At 41.6% G+C, this 20792-nt stretch overlaps 1 protein-coding gene across 7 annotated transcripts in view; it reads left to right on the top strand.

Moving 5' to 3' along the window:
• WDR7 (WD repeat domain 7) overlaps positions 1–20792 on the top strand; it is a 307789-nt gene that overhangs the window by 211637 nt on the left and 75360 nt on the right. For all 7 annotated transcript variants that reach the window (XM_084832958.1, XM_084832957.1, XM_084832964.1 and 4 more), the window contains 4 exons: positions 1621–1738; positions 3623–3772; positions 6025–6107; positions 19785–19884. In XM_084832958.1, coding sequence (XP_084689084.1) covers positions 1621–1738; positions 3623–3772; positions 6025–6107; positions 19785–19884 — 451 coding nt within the window. The remainder of the gene's footprint in view (positions 1–1620; positions 1739–3622; positions 3773–6024; positions 6108–19784; positions 19885–20792) is intronic.

The raw sequence follows: 20792 nt of genomic DNA on the forward strand, positions 1-20792 counted from the left end.
CCTTGGTTTGGATCCTGACAACCTCAAGAGTGTTCCCCTCTTGGAGTGGAGAGTTTCCTGTCCCCTTCCTCCTTGCTGGAGTCTCGTTCAGGAATGGTATCCGGAGCTACAAATGGAGGGGATAGTTAGCAGAAATAGCAGCTTCCCTCTTTAGGTGCAATAGCCAAGCCATGGTCTGGACATCACAATAGGGTTTGGGCTTGCTCATTCTCACCTTCCATCGTGCACTCTGGCTCTTTTCCTTGCATCCGGTTTTGACCAAACCATAGTTTGCTCGATTTAGACATCACAGCAGACTAAGGTTTATTTACAACAAGAAGTAAAGGAGGAAATCTGTGTGTGATAGAAGGATGTCACATGCAACCCCAAACCCTGTCCACAGTGGCCAAACCATTCTATCTGAACCGGGCCTGTTTCACTATATTGCACAGTATCTCCTTGTAAGAAGATAACCAATTACTACTTTGAAACTGATGTCCGTGTAGATCGTCAAACGTGAAATAAACCAGAAATTCCCGAATTGAGGGTAGTCCCTCCCTGGATAATGGAAGGAGCCTTACCAAAGTTTGCAAAGAATCCCATATCCAGCCACAATTGGCTTAGGTTTGCCTTCTGTCTCTACACTATCTGCTGGCTATACCAACTAGATTTACACTAAGAATGTGGTGTTATAGGGAGGGCAGAGAAAGCTGCAACTTGCTTTAACTTTTGCAGTCTGCTCTCCAGGTTACTGTGCCCATGCACCATCTTTTGAAAGCCTAGCAAAGAGGCATACCACCAACTTCCGTTTAGATTCTCACAAATGAACTGTAGTTAGAATAGCAGGAGGGATCCCTTCATAATTGTAGGCCAACAAAGGTGATCTGTTACTAACTTGTTGTAGTTGAAGTTCTCTATTTTCTATTCTTTAAATTATGGCTTGTTTACTACTTGTTCGTTATTGCAAAGTCTGATCCACCTGCTTTCCAGTATGGATGAGTAATTGGTGTTATTAAGAAACAAGCAGTTAGTCCGTCTTCCAAGAAATATTGTCCTCGCAATGTAAAACCCCAAACCTGAATATTAGGTTTGTGGTGATTGCCGTCTTCCTTTTGGAATAGCTATAGTAGGGAAGAAGGTGATTTCACACAAGAAGCCCATCTGGAAATGAAATCAGTATTTCCAGTGCTTTTTTGTGCTGTCGGCTATGGGAGAAATGTACCTGGCAGATTGGAATAATAATAGTGGCAGAGCTTTGCTCATATTATTGCTCAAATTTTAGCTGAGAAATAAAAGGTACAGTTTATTTGTATGACACTGTATATTTGCGTTGGCCTGGGTTCTTGATATGTATTCAGTACTACGCTAGATAATTTGTTAACAAGGCCTTTTTAACACTTTGGACAGATGCACATACTGTTTTCAATCTTCATGGTTAATTATTTGATTTTGTATTAGATGCTAGAACACCCTGACTCCTAATCACTGTTCATTGTTGGAAGTCCATTATATTCTAACTGTTTGAGTGCTCCCGTTGACCTTGAACTGACATTATAAGCTGTGTCTAATCTTTTCACTCTATATTTCTAATGCTTCTTTTCTTCCTTTTCCCCCTTCCCCCTTTGTCTGATCTCTGATTAGCATCACAATGGGGCTGCCTCTGAGTCCAGCAGCTGACTCCGCCCGCTCTGCACGACACGCTCTCTCACTCATTGCCACGGCCAGACCACCCGCCTTCATAACAACCATTGCCAAGGAGGTGAGCAAAAGAACTTTTCCAGTGCTCACAGTTCTCCACTTCAGAAGGGACAATTACTTCATTGTTTAGCAACAAGAAACATTGGGGGGATTGATTTACCTATCTTCTTATATCTAAATTTTTAAAAATATATATTTTGTTTCTCATCTGTGTACTTGTACGGGTGTACACGAGTTCTATATAATCTATATAACAGTTTTTGTATGCTGCATGTATGCATTATCTCTGTGTACGCACACGCATGTACACACGCAATATGTGTGTATATGATATAGGAGAGGTGGAAAACCACTAAACAGCACTTTAGTTAGACTCTGGATCCATAGAGTAATCTGCAGAGTGATTTTATGTATATATTTATTTGGGCCTTGCAGGTTCTGGGCAGATAGCAATCTTGTCAAGTATATTACAGAGAGCAAGAGGGAGGGGAAGAATGCTTCCATATATTGAATATTTCTTTTGTCACATTGCAGTGTGACTAAGAACCAGAATTCAGGATAGGGTTATGCAAATAGGGAGTAAGCTGGATTCTCAGTGCTTCCCATTGATTTCTGCAGAACAAGGTAAATAGGGTGCAATTGGGTATGTAGGGTCTGCCCCGCTGCTCAAGAGACTGCTGCCAAAGGCCTCAACAATACAGATCATCTGTTTTTCCCCACCCTCCATAGTAGTGAGCACTTCATTGTTTGAAATATTAAATACCAGATATCCTATAAATGTAAATACTTCCACCTTTACACATAACCAGTTTAAGTCAACAAATGCCTGTCCAGATAGACAGATCTTACCCATGCTTCCAGAGTGCATTCAGGCTACTGCTCTGAAGAACCGTTGAGGAAAAGGAGTACATTTAGAGCAGCTAATGAGACACCTCTGGTTGTACTCTTATAACCCCCCTGACTGTGCTGAGAAGGATTGCCAGCACACACTAAGTATGTTCTAATCCATACTGACTCGGCTTGAGAATTCACCCTGAAATGTGAGTTATGGTTTTAACCTTGTTGCCAGTTGTGCACCTAGAATGAGACTTATTCCTGATCAATTTATCCAGAATAAAAATGATTAATCTTGTGAAGATCCTTTGAGTTTTACCACATGTATGCTGCAAGGGAGGAGTTACATGACAGAACCTTATGATATTCATTCTGAGCACTTGGGAAAATTAATCACTACCAATTAGAGTTTACTTTAAAATAATCAGTAAAGCCCTTTAAACATGGTGTTGTGTTGGAGAAAATAATTGTCAATATATTGCTAGGAAATAAGATGAGAATCAATTGGAAAGGGTTAAATATATTTATTGGTTAACTTTTGTAGATGAATATACTCTTTAGAGGTGAGTAGATATTTCCCATTCTGTTTCATTAGTGTTCTGTAGGATGGCTCTGCCCTGTGTTCCGCTCCACTTGCCTTCTGTTTTATAACGTGGAAATTCCTGAAACACATTTTGAAATTGGTAAATATTCAGTTTGCCACAGTTTTTAGGTCACATCCCCCTCCCCTTGCTACTGATGCTCCTGAGCACATACGTGCATTGATTAAATCACAGTGTGAAAAAGGAATCTTGATGTGATCCTATTAAGACTTCTTTTTTTTGGCATGGTGCTAAATCAATGTGTGTGTGCACTCATGTGCTTTGGTAACCTTTCCGGGTCGGGGGGAGGACACAGATGGAGAAATGCAGCAAAGTGTGTGTGGGTAGCAGTCTGTGCCAACTATGAATATCAAAACGGAAGAATGATGGGATACTAACACATCAGTGCTACTTGGCAAACTTGCTGTGTGGAAAACTTGCTACTTGGTAAGTTGGAATCCCAAATTCAGGGAGAAATTTGAATGGGAAAAAACTCTAAGCATCCCTAATAATCCTACTGCTTTTTGTAGGTGCACAGGCACACCGCTCTCCAAGCAAATACTCAGTCTCAACAGAATATTCATACCACTACCTTGGCTCGGGCCAAAGGAGAAATTCTGAGGGTTATTGAAATACTTATTGAAAAAATGCCCACTGATGTTGTGGATCTCCTTGTAGAGGTAAAGCTGTCTTTTATTATGCATGTATGTGTTTTTTATTTGGCAGGCTGAGCTTGAAATTTCCACAGGGCTTTTAGGTGCTGATGGCATTTATGTTTATATATAATCTGTATTTGAGATGACAAGACAAGTGTCTTTTCATTGGCCCACCTGCTGGTAAAAGGAATCACAATCTTTGCAAAGCATTTCAAGGACGTTAAATCTAACAATCTACAATGTAGGGTAACTTAATTAAGGGACATAGCTCAGTGGTAGATAGCATGCAAAAGGTCCCAGGTTCAATTCTCAGCATCTCTAGATAAGGCTGGAAAAGACTCTGATGTGAAACCACGGAGAGCCACTAATAGTCAGTGTAGACAACATTGAGCTAGAGAGACCAATGATCTGACTCAGAATAAGGCATCTTCCTTTGTCACTAATCCTTTGTTTCTTCACGCATGTATATGTACTACACAGAGGCTACTTGTTATCCAGATAGTAATATGCATATAGTACCCTAATCACAAAATCTTGGCCTGTGTACTTCACATGATTCCCCCATGGAGATTGCTTGAAATTGCTTCCACATTATGCAGAGCCTTTGCTTCTCCCTTTGCGCAAGGTACAGTTCAACCAGGAAACCTCTAATTAACCATAGTTTCCCATTTAGTTTGAGCACAGTTACCAGCTTTGGGACAAGACAGGAAATTAAACCAGCAAGCCAGGATCTTAAACAACGGTACCACAGAGAAGGAATACCTTCTGGCGGGGGAGGGGGCACTGGTGGTTCCAATTTCGGTGGGGCAGAGATTCCATCCTGGGTTTTAGTTACAACCGGCCAGAAGTCTAAAGGAGCTATCCACAGTGCTGAACCCTATCCCTAAAATAGGTCCAGCACTTCGGATAATTCCTTTAGACTTCTGGCCGGTTGTAACTAAAACCCAGAATGGAAGCGCCGCCCCACTGAAATCTGAGCCACCAGCCTCCTCTGCCTCCTCAGGGAGAACCATCAGGTTCCCTCTCTTTGCATTTTTAGACAGTTTGTAAATACATTTATTCAGGCAGGTGTTCCGTTTATAATTATTTTCTGCTGTTTTTGATAGTGTTTGTTGAGGGTTTTTTCCCAACTGTTTTATTGTAACATTTATTTGTAATTGATTTTCATATTTATTTTAGGTGTTTCTGTTGTATGCCATTTTGCATCCATTTATGTGCAGAAAAACAGGATCAAATGAAATTAAATAAAGAATTGTGGCTATGTATACAGGGGAAGACTAAAGGAAAGGACGACGTGGGAAATTAATTGGGTGAGGGTGTTTAGTGTAGGAGCAAGAGGACTGATTGGAAAAAAGGGAGATGGTAGAAGGCAGAGATGGTAGATAGGTCAATAAGCTGGAGCTATAGAAAGGTTGCATGGTGGAGCAGGGAGAAGATGGCAGGTAAATCAGGTTAAGGGAGATGGTGTGATAGACAGATGAGGGAATTTCAGAGAGAAAGGGTAGAAAGCTAATAGTATTTAGTGCACAAGGGATTAAAAGCATGGGATGGGGGAGACATGGAGATCAAAGGCAATAGTCAGGGTGAGAAGGCAAGTGGCTGACAATCAAAGGGATCATCAAAAGATAAAAAGAGTTCCAAAGGTAAAATAAGAAGAAGAAGAAGAAGAAGAAGAAGAAGAAGAAGAAGAAGAAGAAGACAGATGAATAACTGGGGAAAGAAGAAAAAGGCAAACCACTATCCCCACCCCAGTCCGTATAATATGGGGCTGATAATGGCCTACAGTGCTACAGGGTTAGTTTGGAATCCGAGTGCTCAAGAGACAGTTGAGAGGGTCCACCCCACACATGATTAAATCCTCTTTATACCATTCCAGTGAAGCGGCGCCTGCCAAGCACTGTCACTGCATTGGTACTGCTAGTGTTGTTGTGCATGTGCTGTGTGGAACTGGAACAACGTGTGGACTAGTAGACATTTTAAGCTTCTTCACTGCCACTGGGAAGCATTTTCAACTGAGATTCAAATGAGGTGATAAAATGTACAACTGCCTGAGAAAATGCATAAGAAATTATTTGAACCCTTGAAACAGAAATATGAAGTATTACGTTGTGGCTATTCTTTAAACAGCAGTGCCAGTGATACTCATGTCACAAATAGTTATAGTTGAACTTTTCTCTTGCCACATTGTGTTATGGGTCATCAAAACCTAGAATTAGGAAACATATAAATATTTTTGTGTAATTACCAATGATACATGGTTTATTTTTTACTCATAGGTTATGGACATCATCATGTACTGTCTTGAAGGTTCATTAGTTAAGAAAAAGGGACTTCAAGAGTGCTTTCCAGCTATCTGCAGGTAGGATCACAGTATGAAAACATGGATACAGAGATTGGTTGATGAGCAGGTTTTGCAACTGTTGTCAATACTATCCTATGGTTTTACTCTCATCTCTTGAAATAGGCAAAGGAATTCCCTGCCCCAGGAAAGCTACCTAAAGGGTTTGGATCAATGAACATTGAGTCAATCTAATTCAATACCATGGAGGGAATGTCATGGTTAGGACTAAGCCAAAAGTTGCTTGAAGAAGAACTTTCAGCTTGAAAAGTGGTGACTGTTGGGAAGAGGTTTGAAAAACCTCTGCCCTCGCTTTTTTCTGCAGTCCATTCATCTGGACCTGGCAGCAGCGGCTATCGTGCCCCCACCAGTCATGAACTCAAATTAGAGTGAGGGCAGGAGCAGAAAGCCGTACTTCTTGCCATCTCTCTGACATCTTCTGGGTAGGAAAAATTCAAGTAAAACAGTGATCAGCGGCAGGGAATGTGAATGCCGTCACCAGTAATTGAGGAGAACATTTTGTTTTCCCTTCATAGCCGGGGGGGGGGGGGGGGGGGGATTTTGGCTCAACAATAACAGTTCCCAAATGTGTGTGTGGTCAAGTAGCACAGCTAGCAGGAAAAAGCAATGGCCTCAAAGATCACATCCAGAAATGAAACTGAGACATGTTCATATAGCCGGCAGCCCCCATGTAATGGCTTCCAGAAGAATGTGGTGCTTATGGCAGGTTTGCTGCCAAGCCAGATTCATGTGAAATTATGAGTATACAAGCCATGCCTCCACGGTTCACGTACATTGTTTCTGCGCATACGATGTTGTGGCGATGTGTGACAGTGGCAGTTTAAATAAGGGCGGCCACATTCCACCCTCCACATGTAAGCACCAGATCACACAACTGGTGCAAGCTCTCCATCCTGATCAGTTTGTAAGCTCAGCAGCCCTGCATGTTCCAGGAAGGTATTACAGGAGGAGGTCATACCCCTTGTGAATTCCTTGTGAATCGTCAAATGTTAAAGTTTTTGCTTTCAGAAATACCTCCTTTTACAATTTGCTAGTGTGGTAGAGAGGACCCTGATGCTCTTTCTCAGTGGCAGTAAAATGCAGTTGACAGCTAATCGTGCAATCTTTTAAGGCCACATTTGTTCGCATGAAAACCACATGTACTCCAGATAAATCACATTAAATTGCATTCTTAGCGTCTCTTATTAAAGCAACTGAAGGCAACTGACTGAGATTCTAACTTCACAACATTTAACTTTCTTGAGATGTGGAGAAACTATTTAAGCCTTAGAAACTAAAATAACAACAAAATGAAGGTCTTGAGCAAAGCTTCAAGTGGTCTGTAAGTGGAGAAATCAAGCTGACATTGCTCCGTAGCCTTCTAGCACTGCTGTTCTAACTGTCTCTTGTGAAATAATAGCCAAACATTAAGAACCACTTTGCTAGATCATACCAAAGCTCCACCCAGTCCATTACTCTATTTCCACCAGTGGTCAACCAGATGGCACTCCCAAGCAGAGCACCCCTGATGTTTGTTGGCAGCATTTTGTAAAAATTTTCTGATGCCCAACAATTTCCTGCACCTTCTCATCACACTCCAGAACCATGAAAATGTAGTCAGCATAACCATATCTTTAAACACCAATGTATGTGCTCTGGGGAGACTCAGCCCAGTGAGGGTTCCCAGGTGCATTGTACCACAGGTATTTAAATATGCAGGTATGTCATTTTAACCTTTCATGTTTGCTGCAGGAATACTGGTATAACACTACCCTCCATTGCCCTATCTACTCCATAAAGGTATGGAACTACCTCCAGTAGCATGAGGGAAGATGCTTCTTCTACTGCTGTTACAAACTATAGAATATAGACAGTTATGACACCAGTAGTGAGTTTAGTTTAGCAAGTTGTTAAAGTAAGAGAGGAACTGGAGTTCTGGGCATGCCACTGAAAACCCATTTTGTCACATACCTGAAGTGCAAAAGCAAGGACAAATTGGAATTAATGTGATAAAAACTCTCTATCCTGGAAGCTTGTTTAATAGAGACACATTGCCTTTTAAATTGCATTAAATAGCATGCATTATATCTTATTGTACATAATTATGGCTACTATAAAAATTATACAGCATTCTACTAATGACAGGACAGATTAGCTTCTTTTTATGATTTTGCACTGTAGCTCTGGCGGGAATCCAAGTGGAAACACTTGACATAATCCTGTTACTAAATCTGTTAAGGTGCAATCCTATGCATGTTTAGACAGAAAAAAAAAGCTGGCTGAGGCATGGTGGGAGTTGTAGGTCTTTTTCTGCCTAAACCCGCATAGGATTGCACCCTTAATGTCACAATGATCTCCCTGTTATATTGATCAATTGTGCAATTTCATACCCGTTGTTATCCTGTAGTACTGACACTCCAAACAATGCCAAGAGGCATTTTTCATCTGAGTTCTTGTTATCAATGATAACAAATGTCTTTAAATGAAGTGACTGATGCCAGTTCTGTTTTCTGTTTCAGCAGAGATGGAGGACTGGACAGAAGAGCGCTATTGGCCATACCCCAACATGAGTTAAAGCAGCCTTCCCCAACCTGGAGCCCTCCAGATGTATTGGACTACAATTCCGAGCATCTCAGATTCTGGAAGTTGTAGTCCAGCAGAACTGGAGGTCACAAGGCTGGGTTAAAGCAGTCCAAAGGGGATTTATTATTAAGAGCCATTGCCCATTAGTTTTCTGCCACAATGACCTGTTTGGTCTCAAGGTGTTAGACTCTTATGCAGCCTCCATATTAACATGAGAAACAAATAATTACTCTTTCAGAGTGGTGGAGAGACCTAGCAAGACTCTCCTGTTCAAAACAGGAAACAGGTTGGTGTCAGGTGCCCCTCAAGGCTGGCCCTACCATTGAGCAGAGTGAGTTGGCCAACCCAGGCTGCTGATTTGGGGTGTCTTGAAAGGGCAGCAAATTGCTAACAATTTAATGTATTATTGTTGTATTGTAATATGATTAAAGGGGAGGGGGAGAGGTACTTGTGGGATTTTCTGCCTCAGCTATAAAAATAAATTGATCAATCTTGGGTACTGGGAGGGGTGGCATTTGCTGTTCTGACTCAGGCTACAAAATGTGTTGGACCAGCCCTGCTCCCATCCTCCATTATGTCCTTTGTAGCTGCAGATACATTCCTGTACTGGACCTCCTCTGAGTCAGGAAGCAAGCTCCATTTAAGTGCTAGTCAGTTGTTGTACCCCTGGCATGCAACCCCTTCCTCATTTGTCATACCCAGATAATCCATTTGTGACCTGACCTTTATCACTTTCCTGATTTGGCCCTGCCCCTCATGACAAATCCTGAATTGAAAAGTGGCATTCAAGTGTTGTACATATATAGAAGTCTTGTACTGCCCTGAGAGACTCCTTCCCTGCACACTTGCTTTTTGCCACAGCTAAAGCTAATCTCTAGGTCTGCAAAATTTAATCAGTTAGTTAAAACAGCCCTAAGAATTGCATTTCCCATTCATGTTCATTGAAGATTCCAAAACAATTTTGTTTACCAGGATTAAGGCTGCCCTGGAGCATGCTTTGTAGATCAAAGCAAAAAAAGTTAGTTTGCAAAACAGCTGTATTGCAAAGTACATTAGTTTAATCTCAGAGCTCAATTATTGGTCCTTAATAAGGGTAAGCATCTCATTTTATCCGGCATATATTAAACATCTTGCATCTGTATCCACTAAAACGATGGCCAACAACTTACAGTTTTAGAGGGTACACATTACAAACCTCATTTGGGCATCTACATTTCACTTTCTTTTTATACCTATATGCTGCAGGAATCAGTGGTGGGGAACCTCAATTTTCCCAAACTCCTAGGGTGTTTCATTACTGTTATTATTTAGATGTTCATCTGGATCATAGTGTCCATGAAGAGAACAGTTAGTAAATGCAGTCTTCATCCACTTTGCAGTGAGAAGTTAGGATTCCCAAACCAGCCATATTGTAAATTATATAGCCACACACAATCCCCATCAACTGTCTTGGACCACTTGTTGTGCAGAACTCTCTGGATGATAGCCAGTATCTCTTCATAGTGCTATGCTAGGAGTGATCACTTCTGATATTTTGGGTAATCTTGTATTCTATTTTATGTGCCCACTAAAATGCCAGACAGAAATCCTACAAGATGAAACAATAAAATAGTAGTAGTAATTGTGTTAGGCATAGGGTAATGTAGCTTTTGACATTTTGAAAATGTTACGCATAGCAGGGCATCCTCTATTTCCTAAGACTTATTTAGGCCTTCATTCAGCAAGATCTTTGGCACAATCGTTATGTGTGTGCTTGCCTTTAAAGGATGATATCACTGAACTGTAGACTTTATGGTGTTTGGGATTAAGATTAAATGAAGATAATCCACTGGGAACTTCTATTGCTGAAGACTTATTGAAATGAATGGGAACTACACAACAGAATATTGGTATTCCTCTGCATGTCCTCTGCCGTTTGTTACAGTAGATCTTGCACAGGAGAAGTTCCCAGTGGATTGTGCTCTGTCCATTGATGCACAGCTGAACACCATCTGATAGATGGGTGCTTATATTGCTCTTTTAGATTTGTAAGGAAGTAATTAGATTGGTTTCATGCTATCTTATGTTTTACATTTTCAGTTACTCCTGCATATATTTGCAAATTGGTTCTAATTCTCTGTGGATGGTGATTTATATCTTTTCATTTATAGAACTTAAAAATATGGTGACATTAAATGCATAGTTAACAATTAATTAGCAATCTAAATATTCCAGAATTCATTGAGTAAACTGGCAGGCATGAGAGAAACTGCTGTAGTCCATACATTTACAGTGTCTGCCACCTGGGTTATACCATGCTTGCATGCAAGCATTGCACACACATGGAAGCATACAAGGGGTCAAAGGCTTTATATGTTCCACTGCGTGGAACTGCCACCAGCTTATTGATGACCTCCATGTACAGGTTATAACTTTTAAATCAGCCCTGAATATGATGGAGCATCAGTGGTGGTGGTTGTATTAGCATAAGGAGATGGAGTAGAAGCAGAAAAGAATGGAAGCATCAATGGAGAGAGAAGGGTGATACTCAGATCCCAGGAAACTGCAATGCAGGAATTTGGGATGCACGTGATGGGGGAGGAAGGCAGAAGGGAGGGAAATCACCAAGAATACTGGCCCAAGGGTCATTGTGAATAAGAATGTCAATTTATCCTTAAGTAACAGACTTGGCAGCCAAGGTTTTTATGTTTTTCAAGCCTCTCCAGAGACCAGAAAAATAAAACTTGCATACTGGTGGATCTAACATAACGGAAGATGTGGTTCTGATTTCTACTATATGCCCATTCTCATTGCTTTCAGTTTTCATATCAGTTCCTCAGGATCCAATATTTGGCTGCAGTCTTGCCACACAGCCTCATTCCCTACAGTCAACAATAGCGGTAGCAGCCAGATAGCTCTGCAGGACTAATAGGGGAAATGCAAGTCCACCAACCATCACACCCTTCCCCTCCTGTGGGGACCTCCTCATGACCTCTGTTTAGACCTCCAGTTCAGCAGGCTGATGAGGATTCTCTGAGATTCTCTAAGATTTTTTAGTTATGTGCACTGATCACAGCCTTATTTCCTGCAGCCAAAGCTTAGCAGTAGCAGCAGTAACAGCAAGAGGCTGCATCTCAAGGGACCACCAAAGTGTGAGCCTAAGTGTGCACTTACCGTCACACTTGGAATATACAGGAGCATAGAGGAATGTTGTAAATCTTTGGAATAAATCTTATTTAGACTTTAAATGAGGTCTCTCTTTTTTCTTCCTAATTTAGTCATAACAATAGAAAAGCATTACAATAGAACAGTACGGAAGGACTCATATTACACAAACATACAAAATAGAATAGCTGTTAAACAAACAACTTCATTATACAAAAGAAAACTGTGCAGATGTCTTAACATCTTCTTGAAATTTATTGTTAAAAACATGCAAATAATGCTTTTCTCTTTATGAACTGATTTTGCACGGGACATCCATCTTCAACATTCATATAATATGTCAATTTTGAAGCTATGGCAGTTCACAGATTCTATGGAACAATTCTGATAATGTTATTGAAAAATGTTTTTTTCCAGTATTGGGCAACTGCCATTTTTCGAGGAGTTAGTTCCTTCCACAACTAAATTAAGGTAATACAGCAACAAGCATAAAAAGTCTTTTGGGATCTTACAGCCCTGTAATTTCCTTGGTATAATGTAAAATCATTTTCCACAGCTCCAAAAAAGATCTATGAATTGCCCCACAGCGCCAGCAATAATAATGACCCTGGTATAAGTTAGTTTAAATTTGTATGGCATTACATACATACCATTGTTGATATATTTTAAAATTATTTTCTCTCAGATTAGAGGATTCATTTTCAAATACCTAGTAGGATAGGAATCATCAAATCCTTCACCTATTTCACCCAAATAATTTTTAAGCAGATTATTCTTAAATGTGGCTTGGGGGTGCATTGTCTCCGCAGTCCCAGTCCAACACTCTAATCACTACACTACACTGTCTCTCACCTGCATATGCACCTGTATTTATGGCACTTGTATATGGCTTCATCTATGTGATTGGCCTCAGAACAAATAATGTTCATTTTCCCTGTGTCCAAGCTTCCAATATTTCAGTTTGGCACAGTATTCTGGGGCTTAGTGGATAAACTACCTGATGTCTTTCTTGTCCTTCAAATTAAGGAGGACTACAGATTTCCTTCTGTAACTATTAACAGCAAGATTTTCTGTGGTAGAAATTCACAAAATATGTACCTTATCTGATGTCACTGATTCTAAATATGTCTAGATCTGAATAGATATAAGAGTATATGAATGATTTTGATAGAAGTGTGATTTCTGATTTAAAAACTAGCACTGTCAAGACAATCATCTTGAGTTAAACTAGGATGAAACTGATAGATGCTTCTGGTGTAGTTATATCCCAAGTTGACTTCTTTGCCACTCTAGGAAATGCAGCATTGCCACAAAGAAGACATTTGGGTCTTAGGCACGAAATAACCTCAGTGGAGGAGATGCTTTGCGGCAAACATCCTTTGCCATCATTAACAGCCATCACACTTTTGTTTAAAAGTGTTGCAAACGTGGTCCATGATACAAGGTTAACACATGCCACCCCTACAATATAGACCTCAGATTTAGTTCCCATTCCCCTTCTTTTCATAGCTGGTGAGCTGCATTAAGCTTGGTGGGTCACAAGTTGTGCAAGCCTGCACAATAGCAAAGCTCTGTTCTTTTGCACAGGATACATTGCTAGTAGAGGATGGCCAGGGATTTCAAGGAAGACAAACTGTGTATAAATTTAGATTCCCAAAATAGTCTTGCCTAAAATTCTCACTGCTCTATTGATTCCCAGTCTGTACAACACGAACAACCTGTTACTCTCTCCTAATCTGTTATTGTACATATAACAAACTGCAACGAAGCAACAGCTTAGTATCATTTTCATTTTATTACCTGAATTTTGGTCAACCATATTAAATAGTTCTGCACATCTTTCTATGACCCCAGGCTTCATAATTCCTTACAGTAAAATCTTCTTGCACTTCACAATCACATGTTCAGCATTCATATACTCATTTATCTATTCAGATCTAGACATATTTAGAATCAGTGACATCAGATAAGGTACATTTTGTCTTTTACCCTCCACATTGAAAAATAAAAACTACCAGTATTTGCATTCAAATCATATTCCTGTTTTTAAAGAGTTGCTTTCTCTCTCATATCATGGGGTTGTTTCAAATGTATATCCCTCCAACAGGTCCTGCAAAGGATCTCAAGACTGCTTATAATAACCTTAAAATTGTTGGAAAATCTGGTGTGACTTAAAGCAGAGTTGCTCTATATAGGGATAAAATGGCAACACAGCATTTAGTACTGGAGGCAATAAATGCAGGCTAGAGCCAGCTTAAAAGAAGTTCAAATCAACTTTATTAGTGCTTTTATAAATATCGTCAGAGAAGGCTTGTTGTTGTTGTTCAGTCGTTCAGTCGTGTCCGACTCTTCGCGACCCCATGGACCATAGCACGCCAGGCCTTCCTGTCCTGGGCTCTCTCCCGGAGCATGCTCAAGTCCATATTCATTGCATCAGTGATGCTATCTAGCCATCTCATCCTCTGCTGTCCCCTTCTCCTTTTGCCTTCAGTCTTTCCCAGCATCAGGGTCTTTTCCACTGAGTTTTGTCTTCGCATTAGGTGGCCAAAATATTTGAGCTTCAGCTTCAGTATCTGTCCTTCCAATGAGCAGTCAGGGTTGATTTCCTTTAGGATGGACTGATTTGACCTCCTTGCAGTCCAGGGGACTCGTCAGAGTCTTCTCCAGCACCACAGTTTGAAAGCATCAATTCTTTGGCGCTCAGCCTTCCTTATAGTCCAGCTCTCACAGCCATACATTACTACTGGGAAAACCATAGCTTTGATTAGACGGACCTTTGTCGGCAAGGTGATGTCTCTGCTTCTTACTATGCTGTCTAGGTTTGCCAAAGCTTTCCTCCCAAGGAGCAAGCGTCTTTTAATTTCATGGCTACAGTCACCGTCTGCGATGATCTTGGAGCCCAAGAAAATAAAATCTGTCACTGCTTCCATTTCTTCCCCTTCTATATGCCAGGAAGTGATGGGGCCAGATGCCATGATCTTAGTTTTTTTGATGTTGAGTTTCAAACCAGCATTTGCACTCTCCTCTTTCACCCTCAACAAGAGGCTCTTTAGATCCTCTTCGCTTTCTGCCATTAGGATGGTATCGTCTGCGTATCTGAGGTTGTTGATAATTCTCCCGGCAATCTTAATTCCGACCTGTGATTCATCCAACCCGGTGTTTCCCATGATGTACTCTGCATATAAGTTAAATAAGCAGGGTGACAATATGCAGCCTTGTCGTACTCCTTTCCCAATTTTGAACCAGTCGGTTGTTCCATGTCTGGTTCTTACTGTTGCTTCTTGACCCTCATAAAGGTTTCTTAGGAGACAGGTAAGGTGGTCTGGTACTCCCATCTCTTTCAGAATTTGCCAGAGTTTGTTGTGAACCACACAATCAAAGGCTTTAGCATAGTCAATGAAGCAGAAATAGACGTTTTTCTGGAATTCTCTTGCTTTCCCCATGATCCAGCGAATGTTGGCGATTTGATCTCTAGTTCCTCTGCCTCTTCGAAACCCAGCTTGTACTTCCAGTAGTTCTCAGTTCACATACTGCTGAAGCCTAGCTTGTAGGATTTTGAGCATCACCTTGCTGGCATGCATGTGAAATGAGCGCAATTGTGCAGTAGTTTGAACACTCTTTGGCGTTGCCCTTCTTTGGAATAGGAATGTAAACTGACCTTTTCCAGTCTTGTGGCCACTGCTGAGTGTTCCAGATTTGTTGGGATATTGAGTGCAGCACTTTAACAGCATCATCTTTTAGGATTTTAAATAGCTCAGCTGGAATGCTGTCATCTCCGCTAGCTTTGTTGTTACTAATGCTTCCTAAGGCCCACTTGACTTCACTCTCGAGGATGTCCGGCTCAAGTTCAGTGACCACACTATCATGGCTATCAGGGACATTCAGATCTTTCCTGTATAGTTCTTCCGTGTATTCTTTCCACCTCTTCTTAATCTCATCTACTTCTGTTAGGTCCCTGCCTTCTTTGTCCTTTATCATGCCCGTCTTTCCACAAAATGTTCCCTTGAGATCTCCGATTTTCTTGAAAAGATCTCTAGTCTTTCCCATTCTCTTGTTTTCCTCGATTTCTTTGCATTGTCCATTTAAGAAGGCCTTCTTGTCTCTCCTTGCTATTCTCTGGAAATCTGCATTCAGTTGGATATATCTTCCCCTATCTCCCTTGCTTTTTGCTTCCCTTCTTTCATCAGCTACTTGTAAAGCCTCATCAGACAGCCACTTGGCTTTCTTGCATTTCTTTTTCTTTGGGATGGATTGAGTTGCTGCCTCCTGAACAATGTTACGCACCTCCGTCCATAGTTCCTCAGGCACTCTGTCTATCAGGTCTAATCCCTTAAATCTATTCCTCACCTCCACTGTATATTCATAAGGGATATGATTTAGGTCATACCTGAATGGTTTAGTGGTTTTCCCTATGTTCTTCAATTTAAGCTGAAATTTTGCAACAAGAAGCTCATGATCTGAGCCACAGTCAGCTCCAGGTCTTGTTTTTACTGACTGTATAGAGCTTCTCCATCTTTGGCTGCAAAGGACATAATCAGTCTGATTTCGATATTGACCATCTGATGATGTCCATGTGTAGAATCGCCTCTTGTGCTGTTGGAAAAGCATGTTTGCTATGATCAGCGTGTTCTCTTGGCAAAACTCTATTAGCCTTTGTCCTGCTTCATTTTGTACACCAAGGTCATGCTTGCCTGTTATCCCGGTGATTTCTTGACTTCCTACTTTAGCATTCCAATCCTCTATGATGAAGAGGACATCTTTTTTTGGTGTTAGTTCTAGAAGGTGTTGTAGGTCTTCATAGAACCGATCAACCTCAGCTTCTTCGGCCTCAGTGGTTGGGGCATAGACTTGAATTACTGTAATGTTGAATGGTTTGCCTTCGATTCGTACTGAGATCATTCTATCGTTTTTGAGATTGTACCCCAGTACTGCTTTTCCCACCCTTTTGTTGACTATGAGTGCTACTCCATTTCTTCCAAGGGATTCTTGCCCACAGTAGTAGATATGATGGTCACCTGAATTAAATTCACCCATGCTTGTCCATTTTAGTTCGCTGATTCTCAAGATGTCGATGTTCAATCTTGCCATCTCATGTTTGACCACCTCCAGCTTACCTTGATTCATTGATCTGACATTCCAGGTTCCTAAACAATACTGTTCTTTACAGCATCGGATTTTCTTTTCACCACCAGACACATCCACAGCTGAGTGTCCTTTTGGCCTTGGCCCAGCCGCTTCACTCTTTCTGGCGCTACTTGGAAATACCCTCTGCTCTTCCCCAGTAGTATATTGGACACCTTCCGACCTGAGGGTCTCCTCTTCCGGCGTCATCTCTTTTAGCCTTGTGATATGTTCCATGGGGTTTTCTTGGCAAGAATACTGGAGTGGGTTGCCATTTCCTTCTCCAGTGGACCACATTTTGTCAGAACTCTCCGCCATGACCTGTCCGTCTTGGGTGGCCCTGCACGGCATAGCTTATGGCTTCACTGAGTTACACAAGCCCCTTCGCCACAACAAGGCAATGATCCATGAAGGGGCAGAGAAGGCTATCTAACTGTTTAACTACAAGCATTTCCTAATGCTGGGAGTAAGTGAGCGAAGGCATATGGCTACTTGCTTCCTTCAGGGAAAGGGCTGCATGGCACTCTTGCTTGTTGCAGAGACGGAGGAAGAAGGAAGGGGAGGGAGGAAGAAATAGAAACTGATCAAGCTACTGGATGTTCTCTATCACCCCCTAGTTTCTGGAAGCATGCAGAGTTGTTCCTGTTATCCAACAAAAATAAAATGCGCTGGATCTTGAGAAGCTCCCGCTAGAGGAAGGAAGCAATTTTCCTGATTGCTAATTCTCCCCACGGCCCCGTGCTCTCTCAAAGCCGCTCCAGAGGATTGTGAGACCCTCTGGGACAGTGTGGGAGATGGGTCCTGGGGCAGAAGGCAGAAATCATCTCCCCCACCACCACCTTCCTCCAATAAGAGACCCCACTGCATCACTGCAAGAACCCTTCCATTTGTGGAAGGGACAACCTAGATCCAACCCAATATTAAAAAATATATTCTAACAGCTGACTCAGGCAATGAGTCATGCAGAGACAAACAGAAAACATCCACCTGGCACTGTGTCATGGGGAAAGACACCTTCATGCAACAGTGAGCCAGACCTGCAGTGTAGAAGCAATACTAGGCAATAAATAAAACAAGACCAAAGTTCTCGGCATTTGATCACCAGATCAACACCTAGTTTAATAATCAGCAGTAATCTAGCTGTTACCCCTTATGCATGAAAGGAATGGGGAAAGCAAACGTTATATCAAACCTCTGTATATTTGTTGTGGTCCAATTTCCATTTCTTCTCACAGTGAATTCAGAAGTGCTGAGCTGCGTGCTAACACAAGTAAGGGAGCAGTCTTGTGGCCGCTAGACAGTGGCCAGACGGCCATAGGATTGGTTGATTTCCAGAGAACTGCCTCCGCACTCCCTCCCCGCCGCCTCGTAGGCAGTGCAGATCATCCCCACGCTTGGAAGAGCAGCATGGAGCGGGGGAAAGTGGGTGTTCCCAGGGGCAGGGCGGGGCGTTTGGAAGTGCTGGTACGACACTTCCTATGTGTCGTCCAGCTCCCCCACCCCGCACTCCAAGGTCCTGCGGCCAGACAGCCAAAAGCAGCCATTTAACCACAAATGGACAGCTGGAGCATGGAGGAGACGATCCCCTCCTCACTCCTCCCACCCTGTATTGGATGGGCGGTCGCCTCCGAGTTCGGAGGCGGCTGTCTATTCCCATAGGATTGCTCCCTAATGTGCTTTCAGGATTTTGGTGCTGCATATACTTGTTATTCCTCACTTGTAATCAGAGCTGTTCTTATACTAAAAAAAAAAAAAAAAATCCAGAAGGGTTATCCCTGCAGCAGAAAGAAGAGTACCATAAAACAAAAGCCCACTAGTACTTTAATGGTTGCCACTGTGATATAGCAATTAATGTTTGACTTAGACTTGGAATATTCTGGGTTCAAATCCCTACACTGCTTGCTAGATGATCTTAGGCCTGTCACACACTCAACCTAATGTACTTCACAAGGTTGTTGTAAATATAGAAGGAGGGCAAACATGCTGTAACTCCGTAGCAGAGCACATACTTTGTATGCCGAAGGCCCAGGTTGAGTCCCCAGCATCTCCAGGTAGGGCTAGGAAAGAATCCTGCCTAAACCCTGGAGAGTCACTGCCTGTCAGTGTTAATAATATTGGGCTGGAGGGACCACGGTCTGACTCAGTATAAGGCAGCTTCCTATGTATGCCCCCCTGGGCTCTTTGTGAGAAGAGTTGGGATAAGATTCAATAAATAAATCCAGAAAATAAATGTTATATGTGTTTCAAGCATAGTGCTTCATCAGGGGCAGAATCTAACTAAAGAAATATTCTGTAACATCTTTCTGAATTATACAATTTGAGAATACCTGTAGAGTGTGTTTGTCTTTCTGTGTGTGTGTGCGCGCGCACATGCACTAATATTCTTCCAAACTGTGCGTACTGACACCACAGATCTTAATAAAAGAAGTGAAATGCTTTTTTAAAGCATTAGTGCTAGTGCGCACTTGTGCTAATGCGCATTAGTTAATACACGCTAGCGGTGATTTGCATTGACTAATAAGCATTAGTGCATTTGCACCAGTGCTTATTAACACTAATACAAATTAGTGCAAATAGAACGAAATTCTGGTTTAAAAAATCCGATTTCTTCAACGAGTGGACAATGGAACGAAAGACGCCTGGCAATCCACAAAACACAGACAGAACAGATTTAGCAAAATCTGTGCATCCCTAGCCACAGCTAAAGTGTCTTTGTAGGACTGAGCTATGAAATAAAATGTTCACACTAGCACTGATATTAATTACCAGAATGGAGTAAACAAAATAATAATGCAGTTTTACATCACATACTGTCTGATCAAATCTCACTTGTTCTAATGTTCAATTCAGGTTCTACATGGTCAGCTATTATGAACGGAGTCACAGAATAGCAGTTGGATCTCGCCATGGTTCAGTGGCCCTGTACGACATCAGGACTGGAAAATGTCAGGTAAATAAATCATTGTGATCTCCTCTCTGTAAACTGTAGAAGTTATTGAAAGGAAAGAGACTAGCTGTGCACCAGTTGACATGCTGAGTCGCTGGAACATTATGGATAATGCTAAGGGGGATCAATAGTTTAATGAAGGACTCAATGTATATAGAGTCTTACTGTTTTCATTTGCTATAACTGAATGGAGAGCACAGATGGGTTAATAATAGCTGTCCAAAAAAGCCGTAACTTCTCAGAAGACCTTGAACGTTTTGCCTACGTCTATACCAGTTTTGTATTTCTGCTAATAGCTAAGCAGAGCTATTTAGTTTTAAAAATCTCCTTTTCTATATTAAAGGATTTGGGGGGCGGGAAGCATAGCAGATAAAAAAGGATTAATAACCATCACCAGAATGTAGTTGCGTTTATGCATTCATAAGCACAATTACTAATTTTGATTTACTTTTGATAAGCATAATTATGATCAGGCTATAAATTTACTTCATTGGATTAAAACTCCTTTTACTAATGGAGAGATAGCAAAAATTCCTGACCTGAAAAAAGGACCTGAACAAAACACAGAAAAAATGGAGGATGGCTATGGAAAAATTTGGGTGGCAAAACATTGGGGGGTTGGGTTCCTAGGGATTTTTGGAAAATTGGGAGGGGGACGGGGGGTTTTCCAGAATGTTTCCATTTTTTTCTCCCATTTTTCTGGGGGCTTTTCCAGGCCTTTAGAACTCTACTTGAGACACAGAGGGTGTTCAGAGGATCACGAGGGGAAAATAAACCATCATGGCTTCTCCCCCTGCCTCTGTGCATGCTGCGTGCATGCCCATCGTTTACGTAATTACCCACACTGCAGCACAGGTTGCCATGTCATCCAAACCCGGCGCCCAGCATGGCAGGGGTGGTTTCGTACCGAC

This window comes from Heloderma suspectum, chromosome 2 (assembly GCF_057233095.1).
Source record: "Heloderma suspectum isolate Gila_16-S chromosome 2, 16-S_ref, whole genome shotgun sequence".
Lineage (NCBI taxonomy): Eukaryota > Metazoa > Chordata > Lepidosauria > Squamata > Helodermatidae > Heloderma > Heloderma suspectum.